Here is a 23,984-nt window from a genome sequence, read left to right as displayed (position 1 = left end):
GCTCATTGCGGTGGCTTCTCTGGTTGCCGAGCACGGCTCTAGGACGTGTGGGTGTCAGCAGGTCCCGCACGTGGGCCCAGCACTGTGGCCCCTGAGCTCGGGAGCACAGGCCCGGTGGCTGTGGTGCATGGGCTTATTGGAACCTGTGTCTCCTGCGCTGATTCTCTACCGCTGAGCTACCAGGGAAGCCCCAGGCCTTTTTTTTTGGAGATTTTTTGAGTCGAGTTCTATGAGCTCTTTGTATGTTTGGACATTAGCCCCTTATCCGTCATGCCGTTTGCACCTTCTCACGTTCAGTAGCCTGTCTTTCCCCTTTGACAGTGGCTTCCGTTACTATGCACAAGCTTTTAAGTTTAATTAGGTCACATTTGTTTATTTTGGCTTTCATTTTCTTTGCTTTAGGAGACAGATCAAAAAAACTGTTGCTGTGATTTATGTAAAAAAGGTGTTCTGCCTGTGTTTCTCCTCTGGGAGTTTTATGGTTCATTCTTACATTAGGTCTTTAATCCTTTTTGACTTTACTTTCGTTTGTGATGTTAGAGAATGTTCCAGTTTCATTCTTTTTCATGTAGCTGTCCAGCGTTCCCAGAGTCACTGATTAAAGGGCTGTCTTTTCTCCACTGTATATTCTTGCCTCCTCCCTCGTAGGCTGGCCATAAGGGCGTAGGTTTGTTGCTGGGCTTTTTATCCTCCCCACTGATCTGTGCGTCTGTTCTGGTGCCAGTGCCACACTGTTTTGATCACTGTAGCTTTGTAGTATAGTCTGAAGTCAGGGGACGGTGATTCCTCCAGCTCTGTTCTTCTTTCTCAGGATCGTTTTGGCTATTTGGGGTCTTTTGTGTTTCCACACAAATTTTAAGTGTATTTGATCTACTTCTGTGACAAATGTCATTGGTATTTTGATAGAGATTGGGCTGAATCTGCAGATTGCCTTGGGTGTGGTCATACTAACAGTATTAATTCCCAACCCAAGAACACACTGTGTCTTTCTGTTTGTCTTGTCTTCTGTTTATTTCATCGGTGTCTTACAGCTTTCTGAGTACAGGTCTTTTGCCTCCTTAGATAGGTTTACTTGTAGGTGTTTTGTTTTGACGTAATGGTAAGTTAGATTGCTTCCTTAATTTTTCTTTCTGATAGTTTGTTTTAGCATATAGAAGTGCAGCCGGTTTCTGTGTGTTAATTTCGTATCCTACAACTTTAACAGATTTGTTATGAGCTCCAGTAGTTTTCTGGTGGCAGCTTTAGGATTTTCTATGTGTAATATTGTGTCATCTGCAAACAGTGACAGTCACTTCCTCCTTTCCAGTCTGGATTCCTTTTATTTCTTTTTCTTCTCTGATTGCTGTGGCTAGGGCTTCCAACGCTGTGTTGAGTAGAAGTGGCGAGAGTGGGCCTGCCAGCCTCGCTCCTGACCTTAGAGAACGTGCTCTTGGCTCTCACTGTTGAGCGTGGTGTTAGCTGTGGGTTTGCCATGTGTGATGGCCCAGCTTTCTTGATCCCCTCCCATTTCTCTTCTCCTTCGCCAGGCTGACTCCTCCTCTCCACTTCCTCTTGAACTCACAGTTGGAACTCTGTGATTATCCCTTTTCCTCCAGGTCAGATTTGCAAGTCACTGTCAAGCCTTTGCCTCTGTGTCTTGATATCTAGTTATTGCTGAAGCCTGTCTGTTCTCGTTCTGTCGGAATGGTCCCGTGTCGCCTCCTTCCTTCTTTCCTTTCTGCCTTTGATGGGCCTGCCCTGGCTCAGACCTTTCTTATTCCTACTCATCACTGAAGGAGCCTCCAACTGCTCTCCTTGGGTCCCTCTTCCCTCTAATATGTCCCGTGCACTAGCAGGGGGTGAGCCAAGCTGAAGCACCGCTCTCTCCTCGGCTTTAACAGCTCCCTGCTGCTTCCAGGACGATCAGACTCCTGGTATTTAATGCCTTTCATAACGGGCCTCTTAATGACTTGCTCATCCTTCTACTCCTTCCAGACATAGGAACAGTCCTGATGCGGACTGTTGATGGTTAATCTTTACTTAGTGCCTGTGAATAGTGAAGGCAGTATCGTGTGTACTGAAATATAACGAATGCTGATGGCGTGACAGATCACGTGGAGTAACTGCTCCAGTGGGTGAGTGCCAGCAGTGGACAGTCGCTCACTCTCTTCCAGGTCTGGAAGGTGTATTTCTGCGTTCTTCCTTTGATCTCAGTGTCCCAGGAAGCCTTATCCTGGCTCCGCACAGGCTGCTCAAGGCCCAGGTGCTGGTTTTCGCCTGTTGTCCTGGTTATTATTAGTTCAGTTCAGTTCAGTCAAGTCGCTCAGTTGTGTCTGACTCTTTGCGACCCCATGCCAGACCTCCCTGTCCATCACCAACTCCCAGAGTTTACCCAAACTCATGTCCATTGAGTTGGTGATGCCATCCCGCCGTCTCATCCTCTGTCGTTACGCCCCCAATACCTACTTCAGACAGTGTATCGTATGGCCACCCTACCTGTATGTAATGAAGAGTGTGGGTTCCAGTGTATGACGTGATGAGCCCACAGCTGCAGTTCCGTAGGCCTGCCCAGAGCCCTAATTTCCTGCCCATCTCCCTTGGCAGGTGTGGGATTTCAGATTGTCAGGTACCTTGTCTGTGCAGCCATGACACCAGGAGTTGGGGTACAGGGATGTGGTAAGGCCCAGTCCCTGCCCTTGGGGAGCCCCTGGTCGGGCACACACAGACCTGGAACCTCATACTGCTCCTGGTGAGAGCAGAGGTGTGCCCTGGAGACGGACAGGCTGATTGTTTTGGCGGGGTGGAAGTGGGTGGTGCAGGCTGGGAGCCAGGGAGGCGGTTCTGTGGATGCCAGTGGACCGCTGGGGAGACCCCAGGACAGGTGACGTTCCGCACCAGCTGGGCTGGGGCCCACCCAGGTGGGGAAGCCCTGGTGGCCCTGGGATGGGGGCACCTTCCTGGCTGTGCCACGTGGTGTGGGGCTGACGGTGGGAATGTAAATGGTCAATTCTTGAATGTGCCCGGGTCTTCTCTCTCTCGATGCCACCCAGCCTCCTTCTGTGTGTTTACACGTGAAATTATATGCAGGGGCCTGTGGGATTATGCTGCTTTGCCTTTGTAATTACATTGCACATTTATCTAAAATTAATTGAGCTTATCTCTGACAAGGCTGTCTGCAGCCTTCCTGCGGGCTGGATCAGCTTCCTGTCTGCCGGGTCTCTCCATCCTGCGTGGGAGCTAGGGGCTGGCCTGCTGGCCTGCGGGGTCACAGCGTGGAGGGGGTCCCTCGGAACAGCTGGGCGCTGGCGCCTCTCTGCTCTGCACTCCTGAGGGTGGGGTTTGGTCCCAGGGGGCTTTCTTGAGTGGCAGATGCCGAGGACGTGCTGGAGGGCAGGAACCAGGAGACGTTGTGATGACCTCGGAGTCCTAGCCAGACCCAGAGATGAGGCAGAAGGCTCTCTCAGGGGCCTTGTGTGGCTGCCCTTGACCTTCAGACATCGTAGCGTCAGAACGATGTTACTTGCTGACCCCTTAGTAGACTCTGCCTGTTGACAAGTGGAGCAGCGGCTGCTCTCTGGAGGGTGCGCGGCTCTGTGTGCGAATATGTATTTCTTACGGCAGAAGTGGTGGGAGGCCGAGGGTCTGTCCTCATTGAGTCCTTCTGGGAAGCAAAGAAGCGAAGCTCAAGCTCCTAATTTGCTTGAAAGGGTTTAGATATTTAACACGAAATAGCAGTAGCCTTTCCTTTAATTAAATGCCACGCAGCACTGGCTGGCGGATCAATGGTATTGAAGGGAAAACAGTGTAATTAGACCTTGTGAAGGGACTAAGAGACGACCGGGCTCTGTGTCAGGGAGGGGCGCGGGGGGCTGGTCACAGGACATGCAGGAGGCTGCATGCGCTCTTCCCCGCCATAGACCTGGGAGCACCGGAGTTCTCCCCGAACATTTTGGGGGTACTTCTGGATTTCCTGTTAGTAACGAATGGATGTACCTCTCATTCACTCAGTCCCGTATTATCAGACATTTAGAGCCTATCTTTTTTGTTAACATATCAACAATGTTGTGGTGGCCATCTTTATGCATAAATATTTGGTTGCATTCTGGAGTGTCTCTTTGGGACAGATTCCCGGAAATGAAATGGCTAGCTCAGAGGGCGCGGGTGTTTTCAGTGAGGCTGGGATGTGAGCTGGAGGTGTCCGTCCCCATGACATCTCGTCCCAGAACCGTCTTCGGCCCTGGTGCCTGGTGCAGAGGGAAGCGTTGCTTGGATTCCTGTGGCTACCTGGGCGCATGCGCAGGGCTCCGTGGGCATCGCTGGGTCGTGGTGTCCTTGGGGCGGGTGTGTTTGCCTCGTGTCTATCTGCGGGCTTCTCCAACCACAAACACTCCCAGAGCCACACAGCCTTTGTCCGGTTTTTAGTTCCTGTAATGAAGCCTGGGAATCCCTGGTGGGGCATCGCTGTCCCACGGTCCTGCTGTCTAGGGGGCGGGGGCTCTTCCAAAGCCAGCCCCGTCCTTGCGCCTTGCAGCGCCGATCAGCCTCCTCAGTTCTGATCAAATCTCTCCATCCCGAGGTCCATCATTATGTTCCCTGGAATGAAGGGCCCTCTCACCTGGCTCCACCTGCCTCGGGAGGCAGTTAGGGTTATACTGCTAAGTTGCTTCAGTCGTGTCCAACTCTGTGCGACCCTATAGACGGCAGCCCACCAGGCTCCCCCGTCCCTGGGATTCTCCAGGCGAGAACACTGGAGTGGGTTGCCATTTCCTTCTTCAATGCATGAAAGTGAAAAGGGAAAGTGAAGTCGCTCAGTTGTGTCCGACTCCTAGCGACCCCATGGACTGCAGCCTACCAGGCTCCTCCGTCCATGGGATTTGCCAGGCAAGAGTACTGGAGTGGGGTGCCATTGCCTTCTCCGAGTTGGGGTTATAAATAGCCTTTAAGAAACGCCTCAGCCAGGACTTCTGGGGAATGTCTTTATTGAGACACAATGCCCGTGCCAGGCAGCTCACTGCCCAAGTGTTTGAGGCGGCGGTTTCCGTGTGCTTGTTGGCTTCGTGGCTGTCGCTGCATTCCGTGTCAGAGCTTGGAGAGAAAGCCCCGGGCCCGTTAGCAGCCACGCCATGCCCTGGCCCTAGGCACCCACTAGTCTCCTCTGTCTCGGGGGATTTCCCTGTTCTGGAACTTTCGTATGATGGAGTCTTACACCGTGTAGCCTTTTGAGAATGCCTTCTTTCACTGAGCCTGATGTTTTCAAGGTTCATCCATGTTGAGTGTCGATCCTGGAGTCCTTTTTTGGGCCAAACAATCTCCCATGGTATGAGTAGGCCACATGTTATTTATCCATTCACCTGTTGGTATTTAGAGTGTTTCCTCTTTTTGGCTTTCTTTCCAAGTAACACTGCCGCAAACACTCACATACATACAGGTTTTTATGTTTTCATTCCTGTGGGTGTATCCCTGGGAGGGGAATTGCTGAGGCGGGGGGTAACCGTTGACCCTTTTAAGGAACTGCCAGCCTGTTTTCCGGAGGGGCTGGCACGTTTCACTTTCCCCTCTAGAAGAGGGCTCCAGTTTTTCTTTTCTCTCTCGTTTTAAATTTTATTGGAGTGCAGTTGGTTTACAATATCGTCTTAGTATCTGGTGTATAGCAAAGTGTCTCAGTTGTACACACACATGCGTTCACTCTTTCCTGGGTTTTTCCTCATATAGGTTATCACAGACGCTCCAGTTTTCCCACGTTGTTGAAGTCTGGTCATCCTGGTGGGCACAAAGTGGCATCTTGTTGTGATTTCAGTTTCCCTGATGGCTAATGATGTTGAGCATCATTTCACACGCTTATTGGCCATTTGTATATCTCTTTGAAGAAATAGCTATTAAGGTCCCTTGGCCTGATTTTAATTGGGTTATTGGTCTTTTAAAATTTGATATCCAAGACTCTTGACACTTAATAGTGTCCATTTTTTTCTAGTCGATTGCCATGAGGACCAGCAGGAAAGCTGACTTTGGCTGGTCTGGCTGTTTCCTGCAGCAGTTGGTAGCTGGGTGGCGGGTGGAGGGGCCTAGAGCTTTCCAGGTGGGAGGGTGGGGAAAAGGGACACCTGCCATGGGAGGAGGCAGGGCTGTTTTCCCGGCATTGCCGCAAAGCGACTTCTGTTTTAATAGGACTGGTTTTTCCCACTGTGAACAAATTGGGTATATTCACGGAGGTAAATTATAATAAAAAAGAGAAAAAGGACAGGAGGAGGAAAGAGGAGTCCTGCTTTTATGATTCAAGCAAGTAACCGAGTTACAAACTAGCAAAAAGAAGGAAGTAAGATTGCCGGATTCCTTTTTAACGCGGATACGCATAGTCCTGTGTTCCCTTCCGACGACGAGACAGCCGGCTTCCTCCAGTGAATAAAATGCTTCCTGGAAACCTGCTCTGAAATGTGTGAGGGGCATTTCCTGCAGCACCTGTGACTTGAGCAGAAACAGCAGACACGCCGTGTGGTTGCTTTGTGGTGTGTGTGGCCCTAAACGGGGTCACAGCGCGGGCACGAGGGGCAGGTGGGCGTGAGTCCTGGTTCTCCTCGTGGGGGTGTCGCTGTTGTGGGCAGTGCTCTTTGGTGGAGGGATGTTTGAAAACAGATAATAAACTTAATATTTAAGAATGTGGTGTATCTCACGTAGAAGGACTTAGCAGTTAATTGCAGCAGTTTCTACAGTAAAATGCAGCTCTGCCCTCTTGAAACCATTCATCTTTCCGGGTTGTGAGATGCAGCGAGGCGGCCTGAGTGTGGACCTCAGCTGGCCTTGCCGTGTGTTCTCTGGCCTGTGGCTTCAGGACTTCGTGTCTGTGAGCAGAGGAAGTGGCAGGAGGCCCTGGGGCCCTCTCCCCGTCTTTTTCAGGACGCTCAGGGCCTGTGAGCCAGCTGTCCGCCTCCTCTCGTGTGGTTGCCGAATCCCTTTCTGGCGGCGTTGCAGCCCCAGGCGAGGGGCCTGCCCCTCTTGCAGGAGCCCCTGTGCGAGGCCAGCGGTGCCCCTGCTCCGTGGCCAGGGCGGGGGGGGGGGGGGGCGGGTGGATGGCAGACCCACTGCTCAGAGCCCCCTCAAGGCCCAGGAGTCTGTATCTACCCCCTGTCTCCCCTGTGATTCCTGTCCTGGTTGGGACTCATCATAGCCCCATAAGTCAGGTCAGGTCACCTCACACAGAAGAAAAGCTGTGCTGTCCTTCCTGTGGTCAGCTCCACCCACGTCCCTCAAGGGTTTCTCTTAGGGCCCCACCTGGGCGCCCTCTCCCCAGCCTGCAGCCCTTGGTCCAGATGCTCCCTTGAGGAAGGCCTTTCCCTCTGTCTGTCTGGTGGACTCACCCCACCTTTCAGGGTCCCTGTGTGGCCTTGCTGTGCAGAACCCTCCCTGGCGCGGAGTGTGGACTGGACAGGACTCGCCTCAGTCCTGAGTCCCGGCTGCCTCTTCCCACCCCCGTCTCCCCTCTCCCCGGTTCAGCTCTCTGCCCCTGGAGGAAGGTTTGTCCCTCTCGGCCTATTCTGAGGCCTCTAAATGTGCACGCCTTCCCTGCCTGAAGGGAAACCCTTTAGATAATAGAAAAAAATTACAGCTAGGAAAGTTATTTTGCACAACTTTTAGGATGTTAATTGCAGCAATTAAAGGTCATCAAGCTTGGAGTCCCAGAATGCGTAGAGAAGCTGGAAGGCAGTGGGGCATCCGGGCTCTTGCTGCCAGAGAGGAGCTGGGAGAGGAGCCCTCACCGTCGTTCATCGCTCCTGCCCTCTGGCCTGCAGGGCCCTGCACAGCCGCCCTCCAGAACTCTTCAACGCCATCACGCGGCCAGGAAAACAGTTCCCCTCCCAGCTCCGTCTCCTGAAGGGAAACCTTGTTCAGATTTGCCGGAGGCCACACAGGAAGGCGTTTTTTCATACTGTTCATGCGGTCCTCATATAGCTCAGTTGGTAAAGAATCCGCCTGCAACGCAGGAGACCCCAGTTTGATTCCTGGGTCAGGAAGATCTGCTGGAGAAGGGACAGGCTGCCCACTAGAGTGTTCTGGCCTGGAGAATTCCACAGACTGTACAGTTCATGGGGTCGCAAAAAGTCGGACACGACTGAGAGACTTTCACTTTCACTTTCGTGGGGTTCTCGGACCACCTGACCTGCCTCCTGAGACATCTGTATTTCTCAGGAAATCAGGTCAGGAGGCAACAGTTAGAACTGGATATGGAACAACAGACTGGTTCCAAATCGGGAAAGGAGTACGTCAAGGATGTATACTGTCACCCTGCTTATTTAACTTATATGCAGAGTACATCATGTGAAATGTGGGGCTGGATGAAGCACAAGCTGGAATCAAGATTGCCAGGAGAAATGTCAATAACCTCAGATACACAGATGACACCACCCTTATGGCAGAAAGCAAAGAACTAAAGAGCCCCTTGATGAAAGTGAAAGAGGAGAGAGAAAGAGTTAAAACTTAACATTCATAAAACTAAGGTCACGGCATCTGGTCCCATCACTTCATGGCAAATAGATGGGGAAACAATGGAAACAGTGACAGACTTTATTTTTTGGGGCTCCAAAATCACTGCAGATGGTGACTGCAGTCATGAAATTAAAAGATGCTTTCTCCTGGGAAGAAAAGTTAGGACCAACCTAGACAGCATATTAAAAAGCAGAGACATTACTTTACCAACAAAGTTCTGTCTAGTCAAGGCTATGGTTTTTCCAGTAGTCATGTATGGATGTGAAAGTTGGGCTATAAAGAAAGTTGAGTGCTGAAGAATTGATGCTTTTGAACTGTGGTGTTGGGAGAAGACTGTTGAGAGTCCTTTGGACTGCAGGGAGATCCAACCAGTCCATCCTAAAGGAAATCAGTCCTGGGTGTTCATTGGAAGGATTGATATTGAAACTGAAACTCCAATACTTTGGCCACCTGATGCAAAGAAGTGACTCTTTTGAAAAGACCCTGATGCTGGGAAATATCGAAGGTGGGAGGAGAAGGGGATGACAGAGGATGAGATGGTTGGATGGCATCACTGACTCTATGGACATGAGTTTGAGTAAACTCCGGGAGTTGGTGATGGTCAGGGAGGCCTGGCGTGCTACAGTCCATGGGGTCGCAAAGAGTCAGACACGACTGAGTGAATGAACTGAACTGAACTGTGGTGACGGGATTTCCCAGGCAAGAATACTGGAGTGGGTTGCCATTTCCTTCTCCAGGGGATCTTCCCGACCCAGGGTTCAAACCTGTGTCTCCTACATGGCAGGCGGGTTCTTTACCATTTGAGCCACCAAGGAAGCCCTTGCATTGTGCTGAGTCAGCTCCTCCTCTCTCAGTAGTATTCCATCATTCAGATTTGTGTTGACATTTCTTCAGTTCAGTTCAGTCTCTCAGTCGTGTCTGACTCTTTGTGATCCCATGGACTGCAGCTCGCCAAGCCTCTCTGTCCATCACCAACTCCTGGAGCTTGTTCAAATTCATGTCCATTGAGTCAGTGATGCCATCCAAACATCTCATCCTCAACCATGTCATCCTCTGAACTGGCTGTGGCCCGGGGCGAGGGCAGGTGTGATGGGCTCCTCCCGGCAGCGGGACTGGAGAAGCATGGGCTGGGTGATCCCTCCTCCTGGGCTCACCATGGGCTTGGCACGAACACACGGGGCACCCGCTGCCCCACTTGCCAGAGGCCCGGCGGGCCCAGCAGGACCCTCCCCCGACTTGGAGCGGGGAGGTGCGAGCAGACGTTTCGTGTCTGCTCTTGTCTCCTTCTGGATGCCCTCGTCCTTGTTTATGACACCGTTTCCTTCCTGTTGTGTCGATGAGGTCAAGGGGGGCCGGCAGACGTAAAGCTACTGGGTTGTGGCATGGCTTCCAGGTGCCTCTCCCCGTTTCCTTCCTGTTGTGTCGATGAGGTCAAGGGGGGCCGGCAGACGTAAAGCTACTGGGTTGTGGCATGGCTTCCAGGTGCCTCTCCAGCAGCAGCACTGGGATGTTCCTGGCGTCCCCTCCTGCAGAGAGGAGGCCGCCTCTGCTCGGGTGTCCCGCGTTACCTGTGCACCTTCCTCGAACTGCTTCCCTGAATGCACTGTTAGACTTTCCACCTGTTTGCAGCGAGCCCCTGGAGGGTAGGAATGGATCTAATCGTACTCTCCCAGGTTTCTTTGGAGTGATTGGTTTTCACGGACCGGATAAATCAATGTGTGAGATGGACTCAGAGCAGGGGGAGTGTGGAGGTGGCTTTGGCCCCAGGGGCAGCTTACACAGAGGGGCACTCAACATGTGCCGGTCAGAGCAGGCTGATGGATGTGCCTTTCCCATATCCTGGCTTCTAGGAGCCAGAGATGTGCTTGGCAGGCCCTCTGAGGCTGGAGACAGCTCAGCTTCTGGATTAGGTTCACACGGGAGCCTCAGTGACGGTAATACGTGTACATTTCTTATGTGTTTTGGAAAGATCTAAAATTTTATTGTTGTACCAAAGTGAATCAGGCTACAAACAAAATACTGTGGTGAAGAGTCCACCGTTTTTACTTTACACATTTTAGTAAAGTATTAAAAAGTTTTCCAGTCTCATTAATTTCTAGTAGTATTTTATAATAATACAAAATGTGTGTTCTTTCTTGTTTTAAAATGTTTTAAAACATTAATGCATTTTCACATTAATGCATTTATTTTTGTTCAGTGTTTCTGCCAGATTTTAGTACTACCAAAGTTTTAAAAAATAAGACTTAAAACCAGTTCAAAAGAGCACTAGAAAAAAAATAAATTATGGATTGATTTTTCTATTATTCCTGGCTTTTCAGGGGAAAAAAAGGTACTTATAATTAGGAATTCTTTGCATACACCATTCTGTGACAGATTTTTGGTTCCGTCTCAGATGTGATTTTACATCCAATTAGAACAAGCGAGCCCCAGTGGCTGCGTGGTTTGGGCTGGTGGAGAGGAATGAGTGCTTACATGCAGAAGCCTAGCAGGATCCAGCTCTTGCGTTTCTGTGTCACGATAGTTTCCCGGGTGTTGTTTCTTTGTTCCACGTGAGGATTCTGTGACTCAAGCAAGGAAGGTATTTTTGTTTTGTTACAAGTTTTAGAGGAAGGAACTGGGGCTCAGGAGAGATTTAGAGGACTGAGGGAGGCTGTAGGGTCTCGCTGGCCACGCTGGGCCTGGAGCCCACGTCTGCTGAGTCCACAGCCAGTGTCTGTTGCCCTGCCGCTCTCTGCTAGGTCAGCCTCCGGGGGAATCTTACTGAGAAGGGAAGACTCACAGCACATATGAGCATGGAGTTGTGATACTGGTGGTGTTTCCATAAAGACAGTTCCGAATTTTAGTTTTTAGAAAGCAAACGCGCGATTGTAGAAGATTTGCTCTTTATTTCTCATTCATTTCCTGCTTAATAAAGCACGTGTCACATTTTAGTTTTCTCTTGTAGACGACTGGTGAGTCTGCAGTCTGATTCCAAGAAACACGGGGACAGAGAGCCGGCAGAAAAGCCAAACACAGGCTGTCACCATAAAGACTCAGGCAGCTGAGATAAAAGGTGGAAAAAAGATCTGCCAGGGACGTGCTACTCATAAAAAAGCTAATTTGTGAAATAATATCAGAAAAAAAGCAAACATCGATACAAAGAGGGATGTTTCATAGTGATAACGGGTTCAACTCGTTAAGTGGAGATGTCTTTCCTAAATGTGTTTGTCAGAGTCATGGGTGTAACAGCAATTCATTTTTCACAAGCAGAGACAGTGTACTTTTCTATGAATACATCACAGTTTGTTAACACATCCGCCTGCTCACAGACACCCAGGTTGTCCACAAGCCTTCTGCCCGTGGAAGAGCTGCTCTGAGGGTCCTTGTGGACACGGCACTGTGGGCCTGCGTTTCCAGTTCTCTTAGGCAAATATGAAGTAGTGGAGCTGCTGGGTCATAGGACAGATATATGTTTAACTTTACGTAAAATAAAAAGCCCTGCCATATGGCTTTTCAAAGTGGTAGCACAGAGTCGGACACGACTGAAGCAACTTAGCAGCATCAGCAGCAGCAGTACCCTTTTATCCTGCCCACCATTATTTTTTAAATTGATGTGGAGATACGTGTTTCCAGCTGCCTTTTGCATCAGTTTTGTTAGCCCACATTTCTCAAGGAATATGTCCATTTCATGTAAAATTTTGAATTTATTGGCATAAAGTTGTCAACAGGATCCGTTTATTATTTCTTCGTGGCTGTAGGGTCTGTAGTGATGTTCCTTTCTCATGTCTGACACTTTTTCCCAGTGGTCAAGTCTACCTGAAAGTTTTTATTGATTTTTTTTTTTTTTGGTTTTTAAAGCAGTTTACTTATTTCCATGCTTATTTTATTTCCCTTCTTTTAGTTTAGCTTTGTTTAAAATCCCTCATCTTTTCCTAGCTTCTTAAGGTAGAGCCTCATTGCTTTGAACCTTTATTCTTTTCTGATTTAGGCTTTTAAGGGCATACATGTCCCTCCGGGCATTGTGTTAGTTATATCCTACACATGTTGATATCTGTTATTATCATTCAGTTTGAAATATTTTACAATTTTTTTCTTGTGATTTCTCTGATTTATGAGATATTTAGAAGTATGTTAATAAAGTTCCAAATACTTGAGGATTTCCTGGGTATCACAGTAGAGTGATTTCTCACTTAAGGCACCTGGTCAGATAAACCTGATGTTGTTTTGATCTCTTGATACTTATCACGACTTGCTTGGGCAGCACATGCGGCCTGCTTGGTAAATACGCCGTGTGTCCTTAAAAAGAATGTGCATTCTTCAGGTGGTGGATGTGGCGTCCTGCAGACCAGTTAGATCCAGTTCACATCTCCCTTTACTGGTTTTTAAAATGCCTATTCTGTCGGTTGCTCAGGGAGGGGCACTGAAATCTCTGCCTACGATTGAAAGTTTGTCTATTTCTGTCAGGGTTTGCTTCATGCATTATGAAGCTATATTATTAGATACACATTTAGGAAAGATACCTCTGCTTAACAAGTTGAACCTCTTATTGTTACGAAACATCCCTCTTTGTACTGATGTTTATTTTTTTCTGATATTATTAAGCAAATTAGCTTTTTTATGAGTAGCACGTCCCTGGCAGATCTTTTCCACCTTTTATTTCAGCTGCCTGAGTCTTTATGGTGACAGCCTGTGTTTGGTTCTTCTTTCAGCGCTCTGTCCCCGTATTTCTTGCAGACTGCAGAATCAGTAGTTGTCTAAGAGAGAAAACTAAAATGTAAGAAATACTTTAATTAGCAGAAAATGAATGAGAAATGAATAGCAAATCCACAGCAGTGCATTTGCTTTCTAAAAAGTAAAAGTTGAAAATATCTTTATGTGAACAACAGTATCCCCCCTCCATGCTCATCTGTAGTGTGAGTCTTTCCTTCTCAGCAAGATTCCCCCCTGGGAGGCTGACACTGCCCATGCTCCGTGACCCAAGGAGGCAGAGAGGGGTAGGCCTGTTACCAGCATGATCTAGCCCTCATTTGCCTCCTCCTGCTTCTATCTCCGAATTTCCTTTCTGGTCACTGCCCTGTTCTCACTGCCACCCTCACGGCCACCACCACCTCTGCCTTGGGCTTCGAAAGTAGGCCCTTGCGGGGTGGTCTTGTGACCACTGGCCCCTCTGATCCGTTTTCCACACCGTGGTCAAGCCCTTGTGTGTAAGCTGCTCCCTGGGCCCAGAATGTTCCCCTCGTGGCCCCCTCTTCTCTGAGTTGGTCTCTCTGCATCTCTGGGTCGCGTTTCAGCTCTCACGTCCTCCAGGAGACCTTGCTGACGGGGTGTACCTTCCCCCTCAGGACTTCACCGCATTCCTCACCTTGTGCTGTGAGCACTTACTCTGGTTGAGACTTTATCTTTGTCCGCCCTTGGACCGAGAGGTGAGTTCCCCGCGTGTGGGGTCTGCGTGACGGTCACCCGTGTAATTAACTCCCCTGCCCCGCTGGCCCCAGGGAAGCGTTCCTTAGATACTTGTTAGTGTCTGTCGGTGACCTCCGTGTTTTCCTGTTTGTTTATGTCTTCAAGTAAAATCTTACCGTTTTCTTCACGTGGTATTTCTGGTGCATTTCTTGTTAAGCTTGTGCCTGTAACCTTTTCCACTTCTTTTTTTGTCAGTAGAGACAAGCTATTGATTTTTTGACTCTTGTATCTGCCTGTCTTGCTGAACTCAGAACCTGGGGTCCTCCGTGTCTCTGGGTGCTGTGTGCCTGTCTGCTGGCTTCATCCTCAGGCTGGTGGTGGGGTGGGGGGCTGCAGGCCCCCAGCCTGACATCTGGCACCACCAGCATTCAGAGGAAGCAGAGATCCAGAGATCAGAGATCTAGCAGATCCCCTGAGAGCCAGGAGAACTGTCCTCAGGTGCCCCCGCTCCTCTGCGCTCTCTTCCCAAGGTTCAGATGGGGTCCCAGGCCCATGGCCAGATTGGCTGCTCGTGAGGGCCTGGCTTTGCCCCCATGCCAACCAGCCCAGCCTGAGTGTAGAGCAGGTGGGTGGGTTCCTGCCCTGACCTGCTGGGGTGAGTGTGTGTGTGTGTATGGTCACTTTGCACAGTCAGGATTCTGCTGGAAAGGTGGAAGGGGCAGATGGGCCTGGGTTGAAAGTCCACACCTGACCCCTATCAGAGTGGCCCTGGGACTTCTCCCACCCACATCCCGACACCTGGATCAGGTTGGAAGATCTCCTGGTGTGGAGCGGCCTTTTCATTCCTGCAATCTTACTGATCTTGGACCTTCAGTGGTGTTTGTCTGCTGAGGTTTGATTTTGGACCCTTCTGTCTGTGAGATCTGTCTGCATTAGCAGAAGCCTTCTTAGTAATGGGGGTCCACAGTGGGGAAGGACTCGGGGACATGAAGGCCCCTTGGTTCGCGTGCCGCCACGGCCGAGTCCCCTCACCTCTCTGAGCCCGTTCCTCCATCACTCAGTAGGACCGAGGCCCTAACTAACTCAAGCTGCCTGGAGGACCTTGTACCTGAAGCTCCCTCTCAGCACCAGAGTCAGAACTGTGTCTCACTGTGTTGACTGAAGGTACCGTCTCGTGAGGGTCCTTCATGAGGAGAGAGGTTCAGAGGACATCAGTGGTGGAGATTTCTCTAGGCTTTCTTCATAAACGATCCTCAGAAAGCAGGCCCGTGCAGCCACCAAGGCCCCGGGAACGTGACTGGTAAACATCGCATTATTGGTGTTTGGATATTAGGTTCCTGCTTTTCATAATATCCTCAGGGAACTGGGGAAGATTTGATATTTTCTGAGATTGCCGTGAAATGCAAGTTATTGCTGGTGCCGTCGCCCAATTATTCTGTACTTATTTTACTTAGACTTTAGTAATTGGAAAGAGATTAGATGTCAGGACTTTGTATTTTGTTGATTCTATTACCAGAGTTCTTCTCTTTAATCATTTCCTTTATTCCTAGTATTAATCATTAGCTCTGAGCTGTTAAGGGAAGAACCTAACTTAAAGGAAAGAAATAATTACTTCCATTTCTGTAGGTCTGACTGTTAGGTACCTACAGATTGAAATGTGTTCTCTGGTCATTCGGGGCCTGTGATGGAGGCAGTCGAGGAGACCCCGAAGGTTGGAAAGAACTTGGGGCCCTGACTTACCCGCTTTCCTAGGCTGTGCCCTGACCTGCTCTTGTCCAGGCCCCTCTGTCCCTGCCAGCCCCGCCCTCAGTGACCACCCCCCAACCTGAGGTGTTTGTCAGGGCAGCTGTGACTTGCACTGTTGGCCCTTGATTGTCCCCAGGGTATGATGTGGCCACATCCTTAATCAGTGCTGTGTAGACACAAGCTTATCTCCACGAACTGATGTCTTTCAAAACCCCTACTGACATAGAGAACAGACGTAGGACCTGGGCTGGGGAGGAAGGAGCGGGTGGGACGAATAGAAGGCGGGACGTGGCGGCGTGTACACTCCCTCGTTAAAGTAGGTGACCCGTGGGGGTTTGCCGTGCGACTCGGGACTCACACCGGAGCTCTGTAACCACCTTGAGGAGTCAGATGGGGCGGGAGGTGGGAGGGAGGTTCAAGATGGCGGGGGACACACGTATACCTCTGGCTGACTCGTGTTGATGTATGGCAGAGACCATCACAATGTCGTGAAGCAACTATCCTTCAATTATAAAGATAAATCTATTAAAAAAAATCTGTCCTGAGAAGCGCACCTCGTGTAGGTCTTCTTAAAGAGTAAGTGGTGAGAGTGACAAGGGATGAAGGAACGATGTGAGCTGGGGGCGGGGGGAGAGAGGGAGGGGAGAGGGTGCGTGGGGAGGCAGGAGGCTGGGGGAAGCGTGTCCTCTGCCCCTCGCCTGTCCCTGTGGCTCCAGGGACGCTCGGGCCGTGTAGAGCAAACGTGTGCTAAGATCTAAAGGCAAACAGGTCACGTTTAGCTTGGTTTGAATAGAGTGGTAACTTCTCCGGTGTGTTGAAAACAATCACTATCTGAAATTGTTCTCATTTAGGTTCATTATGGTTTCATTTATGGGGCTCCTTGCCCCCTGAGGAACTGGGGGAGGATGTCACCTGAGGGGGTAAGCTTTGCCTGCCATCCATAACCCCCCTCTTCCCGTCTCTCTTGTGTTAACAGAGGAGCTCAGGAAGCTGAGCTGGTCCGGGATCCCCAAGCCCGTCCGTGCCATCACGTGGAAGCTGCTCTCAGTAAGTTGCCCCCCTCTGCGTCCCCGCCCTGCACCCCCTGCCCGGGCACCGTCCTCCCGTGAGGACAGGCTCTCCCGGCCCGGGCGGGCCTCGAGCCCCACGCGTGTCCCAGCTCCACCTCGCAGATCTGGCTTTGGCTGGGGCTGTGACGGCAGTTCCCACCCTTAGCTCAGTGTCAGGCTTGGTTTGCCAAGACTGGGAGAAAACGAGGGTAAATCATAACTGCTGTGTTCTTTTTTTCTAATCTTATTATTTTTAAAGTCTTTCTGGTGTTTCCAAACCTGTGTTATAAAACGGTTCCAGCATAGAAGATTCTCTCAGCTCTGAGGATTCAAACAGGGAAATCTGTTTGAGGATCTTTTAAAAAGCATCAGTGGTGATGGTGTTAGACTGGTGTGTGTTTGTGTGATGGAGGCTGGGCTGTGGCTCCCTCACACCCAGTGCGGAGCAGCACATTCTGGGGCTTCGGGAGAAGGTGGGAGCTGGTTCTCGCCCTGAGCCAATGTCAGAAGTGAGCTTGGCCCTGCTGAACATCTCGGAGTCGTTTCTAGACAGCTTTCTTCCCGTTTCCTTTGTTTTTTCTTCCTTGTTATTTTGGGAATTAAGTCAATAGAGACCCCTAAGAGTTTACCCTAAATTGGGTTGGACTTTCAGTATTAAAAGAGTCTTTCTTGCTAATGAGCTTTAATAAATTTGCAGCTTAGTACCTCATAATCCTACATGCAGATGCAGCTCTGAACAGTGAATATTTATTGATCAAATATTCTCTTGCAATTAAAATTAGACCCGCTGCAATTGCTAATGTTTTTGTTCGGTGTTTTTTTATTTTAAGTGTTTGTATCTGGTTTTCCCAACATTCTCTAAGAGAGGCTACAGGCTTTCCAGTCGCATTTTAGGAAGTTCGCATGAAAACACCTTTCTGGGTCTCTGTGGAGGTTTTGCGTTTGTGAAGGGTGTGCTCCTCCTGGTGGAAAGCCCTCTGTGAATTACGTTGTCCCGGCCTCTTCCCTTTAGCTCCCCGCCTCTGCAGGTCATGGTTAGACACCCTCACTCACTGCCCAGTGACTACCTTGGGGGAAGAGCCGCCTGGGGTCAGTGGGCAGAGGGGCAGAGGGCGACATGAGATCGGCTCGGCTCGGCTGGTCTGAAGCAGGGCAGGACGGTGGGGAGGGTCTGTGACCAGCGGCGCTGGGATGCAGGTGACAGAGTCTGGCCTTCTTGACGTTCGTTCACGTCACCACCGCTGGTTACAGGGGCCCTTGTCCAGAGGCGGAGGGGAGCCGGACTCCAGGCACCACAGTGGGGGCCTTGGGTTGGTCAGGGGTGCAGCGGGATGTGATCGGGGGACCACAGACCGTGGCGTGCATGGGCCGCAGGTGGCCCCAGAGGGCGAGAGGAGGGCAACAGTGTCTTGGGCATGTGTCTGGGGTCTTCACCCCCCGGGTGAAAGCGGAGGCGGGCTGGGGTGGAGGAAAAGGGCAGAGGTGACTAGGGCAGTTCTCACTGTCTTTGACTTGCGTTGACAGATGAGTTAAAAAGGCGTTGGGGACAGTGAGCCGAGCCCATCCCTCCGAAGGTGGGCCACCAGCGGGAGGGCATCCCACAGCTTCTTGGAGAAGGTGGGGTGCTTCTGGCCATCTCTAAGGGCGTGTCGGGGTTCCCCAGGTGAGCGACATGGGAGGTCACATGACCCGGGGGAGGCAGAGAACCAACACCGAGGCTCCCCAGGAACCGGTGGGTCAGCTGACCCCTTGGCAGGGGGAGGGGGTGGGAGGTGGGAGTGCGGGGAGGCCAGGTGCCCAGGGCTGGGCCACCTCCTGAAGGCCTGAGTGAGGGCAGGGGGCTGTGGGGTGAAGCCAGGTGCCCCGGGCGGGGGGAGGGACTGCAGCTTGCCTTCTCCCCTTGTTCGCTCAGCGTTGCCCGAGCAGTTCCGGGGTCTTGGGCATGTTGTCTGCGGCCGGGAAAGCAGGGAAGGGGAACAACCACGTCCCTGTAGCTCCTGGGGCCCGCCGAGAAGGAGGGAGCCCCTGCCCTCTCTGCTCTCTGGCCCCGGGGTGGAGCTGGCCCCCTGCAGACAGAGCGCTTGTCCTCCCAGTGCGCCGCTCTCCCCGCGCCTCTCCTCTGCCTTTTTGCTTGTTCTGCAAATGTTTCTCGTGTTTGCTGTGTGCCGTCCTGCGCAGTGTAAGATTCCTGTGCCAGCAGCGGGTCATGCCCCTTGGAAGGGGGTAGGAGCTGGGATGGGCGGGATGGAAGGGGAGGAGGGTCCCAGGCCACCGAGGAGAAAGCCGGTGTGGGTGCTTGGGGACCGTGCTCACTGACCACTCAGGCCTGTGCGGGTCAGCAGGGGCGTCACCCCCGCCTGCAGGGCTCCCGCCTGCACGTGCTGTGGCCTCAGGGAGTGCGGAGGGGATCTGGGCGTCCGGGGCAGGGAACCCATGCAGTTAAGGGGTGCTGGTCAGACGTGGGCTTGGGCAGGCAGGGGGAAGTCTTGACTGTGGGGGCCTTCCTCTCCCGTCCTGTGAACCACACCCGGAGCTCGTGAGCCTCTGTGCCCGTCCTGGGTGCCCGCGGCGCGGTCAGCCTCGAGGCGTGTCCTCTGATGGGAGATGTCAGCCTTGGGGCGTGTCCTCTGATGGGAGACTCGGAGAGCACAGTGAACCCCGTTAACCACTCGGCCCGGATTCAGCAGGTGTTTCTTGAGCATCTGTCCTGGGCTGGGCCCTTTACAAGTGTCAGGCCCACGGGTGTCCTGGAGGAAGCACCCGGGGGCTCCTGGGGCTGGGCCAGGGGTGGAGCAGCGGTCACCCAGTCAGGACTAGCTCTTAGTCATTCTCTGAGGGCCTCACGCTCCTGTCTCCTGGGGAGTTCTTGCGAATGCTGACGCGTGGGCCCATGGAACAGATCCCGGGGTGGACTGCGGTCCCAGGGTGTGTACAGACTCCGGGTTCCACCGAGCACCTGGGCCAGGCTGGGGGGCGAGGGCGGGGGCGGGCGTGGCAGGGGTGTGTGGGCTTCGGTCCTCCTCTCCACCTGCGGCTTTCCATTCTGGGTCCACACTTGTGTTACCTGGGTGGCTTGGGAATTGCTGCCATCTGGATTCCCCAGGGGTGCTCTTGCGGGTCCAGGGTGGGGGGCGCTGCTCTAGGACACTCCGGCCCCCTGAGGGACAAGGCAGGGCACCCCCGAGCTTGCTGGGAGATGAGGCGTCGAGGGCAGCACCCCTGGGCGGAGGCGCGGCTGGGCCTGACTCACCTGCAGCTGAGGGGCGGCTGTCGGTAAGAGTTTATGCTCTGCCCCGTTTAGGGAGACCGCTGGCTTGCCTGATGTTTCAGGGTCTGCCGTTAACACTGTCCTGGTGGCGTGTGGACGAGCACTTTCTTAACGGATGAGTAGGAGATGCCGCTTTAATGAAGAAAGATGGGAAGCCGGGCTCTGGTCACTCAGGAGAACTAACCCGTACCCCAGAGCTCACCGGTAAACCGCTTCTGACGCCATCTAACGCTGAAATTCCATGCAAGTGGTGCAGAAACTTAAAAACCAATGCTGTAGACACTGCTTTCCTTCAGATAGATAGCCAACAGAGACCTGCTGCATGGCACAGGGAACCCTGCTCAATATTCTGTAATAACCAAAAGGGGAAAAGAGCTTGCAACAAGAACGGGGGATTGTATATGTGTAACTGAAACACTTTGCTGTAAAACCGGAAACTAACTCAATGTTGTTAATTAACTATACTCCAACATGAAACAAAAATTTAAAAAATTAATGCTCTAGAAAATTACATTTTTGGCTCTTTTAAAAAAGCATTTCAGAAATATCCAACAAAAACTAAGCACTTGCCATCTGTGGCAGTCGGTAGGGTGGTTGGAAACGACGAGTGAGGCTCTTACGCCGTCTTTCCTTCTTTCCGTTCATCGAGGTGAGTTTGCACGTGAACCCAGCGGGAGGGAGCGACTTGATGTTTGTGTCAGCGGGACAATTCTGATATAAGTATATGCATGCATTGTTTTACATTTATGATTAGTGTTTTTATAGCATGCTAATACAGCAATTAAGTTTTCTGTAGTTCTGTCATTTAAAATTCATTGCATACTTGAATATATTTCATTTGCATAATTTCCAGTCTTGCTTAATTATCTGGAGGCCTCAACTTGCATGTGTGTGTTTTCCTTCAGGAAAGGGAGCGTCAGGAGGCTATGTGGGCTTGCTCATTGCCCGCATCCCTGCTTCGATGCCCTTGCCTTTCAGAAGTTCTGTCTCGGTTCTTTAGTTAACATTTGAGGGTGGCGAGACTTTCTGGGTCCTCGTTCCCGTTCAGTTAGAATCCACGGGTGGCACCACAGGTGGTCTGTGTCAGGCTGTCCCCTCCGGCCGCAGCCGGCGCCCCCCTGGCGGCCCCAGTGCCCTGACCTGGCCGCTGCACGCGTGTCCATGCTCCTCCCGTGCCAGGCCGTCTCGAGCTTGCCCAGGGCTCCCCGCGGCTGTCACCTGTGCGAGGGCGTCTGTCCTCTGTCTCTCCACCTCCATCCACTCCTCCATCTCCAGACCCAGCCCAGAGGAGGGCTCCAGTCCATCCCTGTTGCTGGTGTTCAGTCGCACAGTCGTGTCCGACTCTGCAACCCCATGGGCTGTAGCCCGCTGGCTCCTCTGTCTGTGGGATTCTCCAGGCAAGAACACTGGGGTGGGTTGCCGTGTCCTCTTCCAGGGGATCTTCCCAAGGGATCATACTTACGTCTCCTGCATTGGCAGATATATTCTTTACCACTGAGCCCCCTACTTCTCATGAATTAGTTCAGACACAACCTCCTAGCCTCCTGGGTGGGGACCCTTCTTGGGGTGTGACAGTGTCATCCCAGATCTGTTGACCTCATGCCTTCATCCACCAAGTATCTGTGGAGTATCTGCTGTGCCAAAAGGTACCCTGAGCCCCAGGGATGTCTATGAACAGAGGGGTGAGGATTCCTGCGTGCGGAGCTGGCATGCCAGTGAGAGGAGATAGCGGTAAATGCAGTGACTAAAGCTCACAGCATCTTAGAAGGGCTGATGTTACAGAACAAAACGGGAGCGAAGTAGGAGGGGCCCCCAGGGCCGGGCTGGTGGCGGGGGCGGCGACCTTGGAGCCAGAACTTGCGGAGGGAGGGATGGGCCTTGCAGGGTCTCGGTCCCACCCAGTTCACGGGCTCCTTGGAGAGGGCGGCGCGGACTCCAGCAGGCAGCCCCACTGAGGAGCTGCTTCTCTGAGGAGGAGGAGGACGCAGCGCCTGGACGTGTCCCTCGGCCCCGGGCCCGGGAGGAGGGTGGGCGCTGGGCAGGCGCTCCTGTGGAATGGCCGCGGCGCCCGCTCCTGGAGCCCAGACCCCAGAGGCTGGGAGCCGGCCTGGCAGAGGCGAAGGCGGTGGCTTCATGGGGCGGCACCGCCTCTCGTGGGCACTGCAGCTGCCTGGCTGTGCCCGTGTTGCTGGGAGATTTCTCCTATGGTGAGGGTGCGTGGCTGTGTTCCTGAAAAGGTTCCCTGCAGGCTGGATGTGGCCTGTGAGTGGTAGTCTGCTGGCCCATGATGCACGGGATGGGACCCAGGGCGGAGGGAGCCCTGAGCTCAGAGGGGCCTTGAGTCTTGCCAGGCGGGGGAAGGGAGAGCTTCCCGGGCTGAGAGGTGGGAAGGGCCAGGCTGGGCGGGAGCAGGCGTTGCCTGGTGGTCTGGTTGGGCGTTTCCAGGGGGGAGGCCTGTCTGGCGGGGCGGGGTTGGGGGGGGGCAAGGCAGTGCCTGGGCCCCCAGCAGCTCCGGTGGGGGTGGGGGTGGTCGGAGGGGTGGGGCTCAGGTGGGCCGGCTTTGCCTTCTGCCCTCAGCCAGGCCTGAGTGCAGCAGAACCCCCAGCGGGGAGCTGTCCCTCCCTTTCCTTACCCGGGACTGTGGCAGTTTCAGGACAAAGGAAAAGAAGAAAACCCAGCCCCTGGTCTCTGTCCAGGAGGTGACGGGGCTTGACGTGGCTGTCGAGGCCCACCTGGGCCTGGTGGATGCCTGGGCTCCCAGATGGATTCTCTGAAGCTGTGACTGGCCACCCTCCCCTGTAACTTCACGCCCTCGGCGGGGCGGGCTGGGGTCTGGGTGGGAGGAGGGCTCTGGGTGGTTTCGGTAATGCTGGCCGAAGGGGGCAGGGTCTGAGCTGCTCAGGTGGGCGCTTTACCGGCTGGTGTGAAGGCGCTGGAGGCCTCTTTGGTCCACATTGGAGGCTGGTGGTGGTTTTTGTTGCTGGTGTAAGTGTGCGGAGCGGTCTGCTCTTTGGGATACAGGAGCCTCATTTGACCAGAAAATGGAGGCGGGTGGGACCAGCGGCCACTCCTTCCCTCGGTAATGGGGCCGCTCGCTGCTGACTCGCAGGGATCTGTCAGCTGGACCCGCCGCTGTGCTGGGAACAGCAGGGCCCCTTTCTGATGGGTTGTAATTAATTGAAGGCATTTTAGGGCGGCTGTTCTTCGGGGGGCTCCTCCTCGATGCTAGAGAAGGTGGAGGGCGGGCGACACCTCTGACAAGCCTGCTGGGGTGTAAATTGCTACACCTCCTGGCAGGTTCACTTGGAAAAAAAGCATCAAGAGCCTTAAATATATCTCGAGTCCCAGTGAGCTGACAGCGCGCTTATAGACATTTTACTCCAGGAAAAATCAGACATTGCTCAGCACCACGTATTTTAGAGAACTGGACAGTTGAAAATACTCAGAACATTCAGAAATCCAGGAAAGGTTAAACAGAAATATGTAATAAAGACTTTCATGTGGTGGAAGGCCATGTGGCCTTGGGGACCAGTGCTCGCAGAGCAGGGGTTCTTCAGCTTTTTCTGTAAAGGGCTGGTTAGCGAGTATCTGAGCATGCATTTCAGCGGGTCGCACGGTCACTTTCTGACTCCTCAGCTCTGCCTTCGTCATGTGCAAACAGCCACACACATGGGCAAACAGGTGTGGCCTCGTGCCCCTGGTGTCCTGGTTACAGAAATGGGTGGTGGGCTGGCGTTTGCTGAGCCCCGCAGGAGAACAAAATGTTATGTCAGTGGGAGTCCAGGTTCACAATTTTATGTCCAGGTACATAAGGTGGCTCAGAGGTTAAAGCGTTTGCCTGCAATGCGGGAGACCTGGGTTTGATTCCTGGGTCGGGAAGATCCCCTGGAGAAGGAAATGGCAACCCACTCCAGTATTCTTGCTTGGAGAATCCCATGGACGGAGGAGCCTGGTGGGCTACAGTCCACGGGGTCGCAAAGAGTCGGACACGACTGAGCGACTTCACTCACTCACTTCACTCACATAAGCACAGAATGTTGGAAAGGAAGTTTCCTTAAAAAGGCCATGGAAAGGACTAGTCA

At 52.5% G+C, this 23,984-nt stretch overlaps 1 protein-coding gene across 3 annotated transcripts in view; it reads left to right on the top strand.

Moving 5' to 3' along the window:
• Positions 1 to 23,984, top strand: part of TBC1D22A (TBC1 domain family member 22A) — a 259,570-nt gene that overhangs the window by 71,731 nt on the left and 163,855 nt on the right. For all 3 annotated transcript variants that reach the window (XM_055561649.1, XM_055561589.1, XM_055561514.1), the window contains one exon: positions 16,562 to 16,632. In XM_055561649.1, coding sequence (XP_055417624.1) covers positions 16,562 to 16,632 — 71 coding nt within the window. The remainder of the gene's footprint in view (positions 1 to 16,561; positions 16,633 to 23,984) is intronic.

Source organism: Bubalus kerabau, chromosome 1 (assembly GCF_029407905.1).
Source record: "Bubalus kerabau isolate K-KA32 ecotype Philippines breed swamp buffalo chromosome 1, PCC_UOA_SB_1v2, whole genome shotgun sequence".
Classification (NCBI taxonomy): Eukaryota; Metazoa; Chordata; class Mammalia; order Artiodactyla; family Bovidae; genus Bubalus; species Bubalus kerabau.
This window is presented reverse-complemented; position numbering and strand designations above follow the sequence as displayed.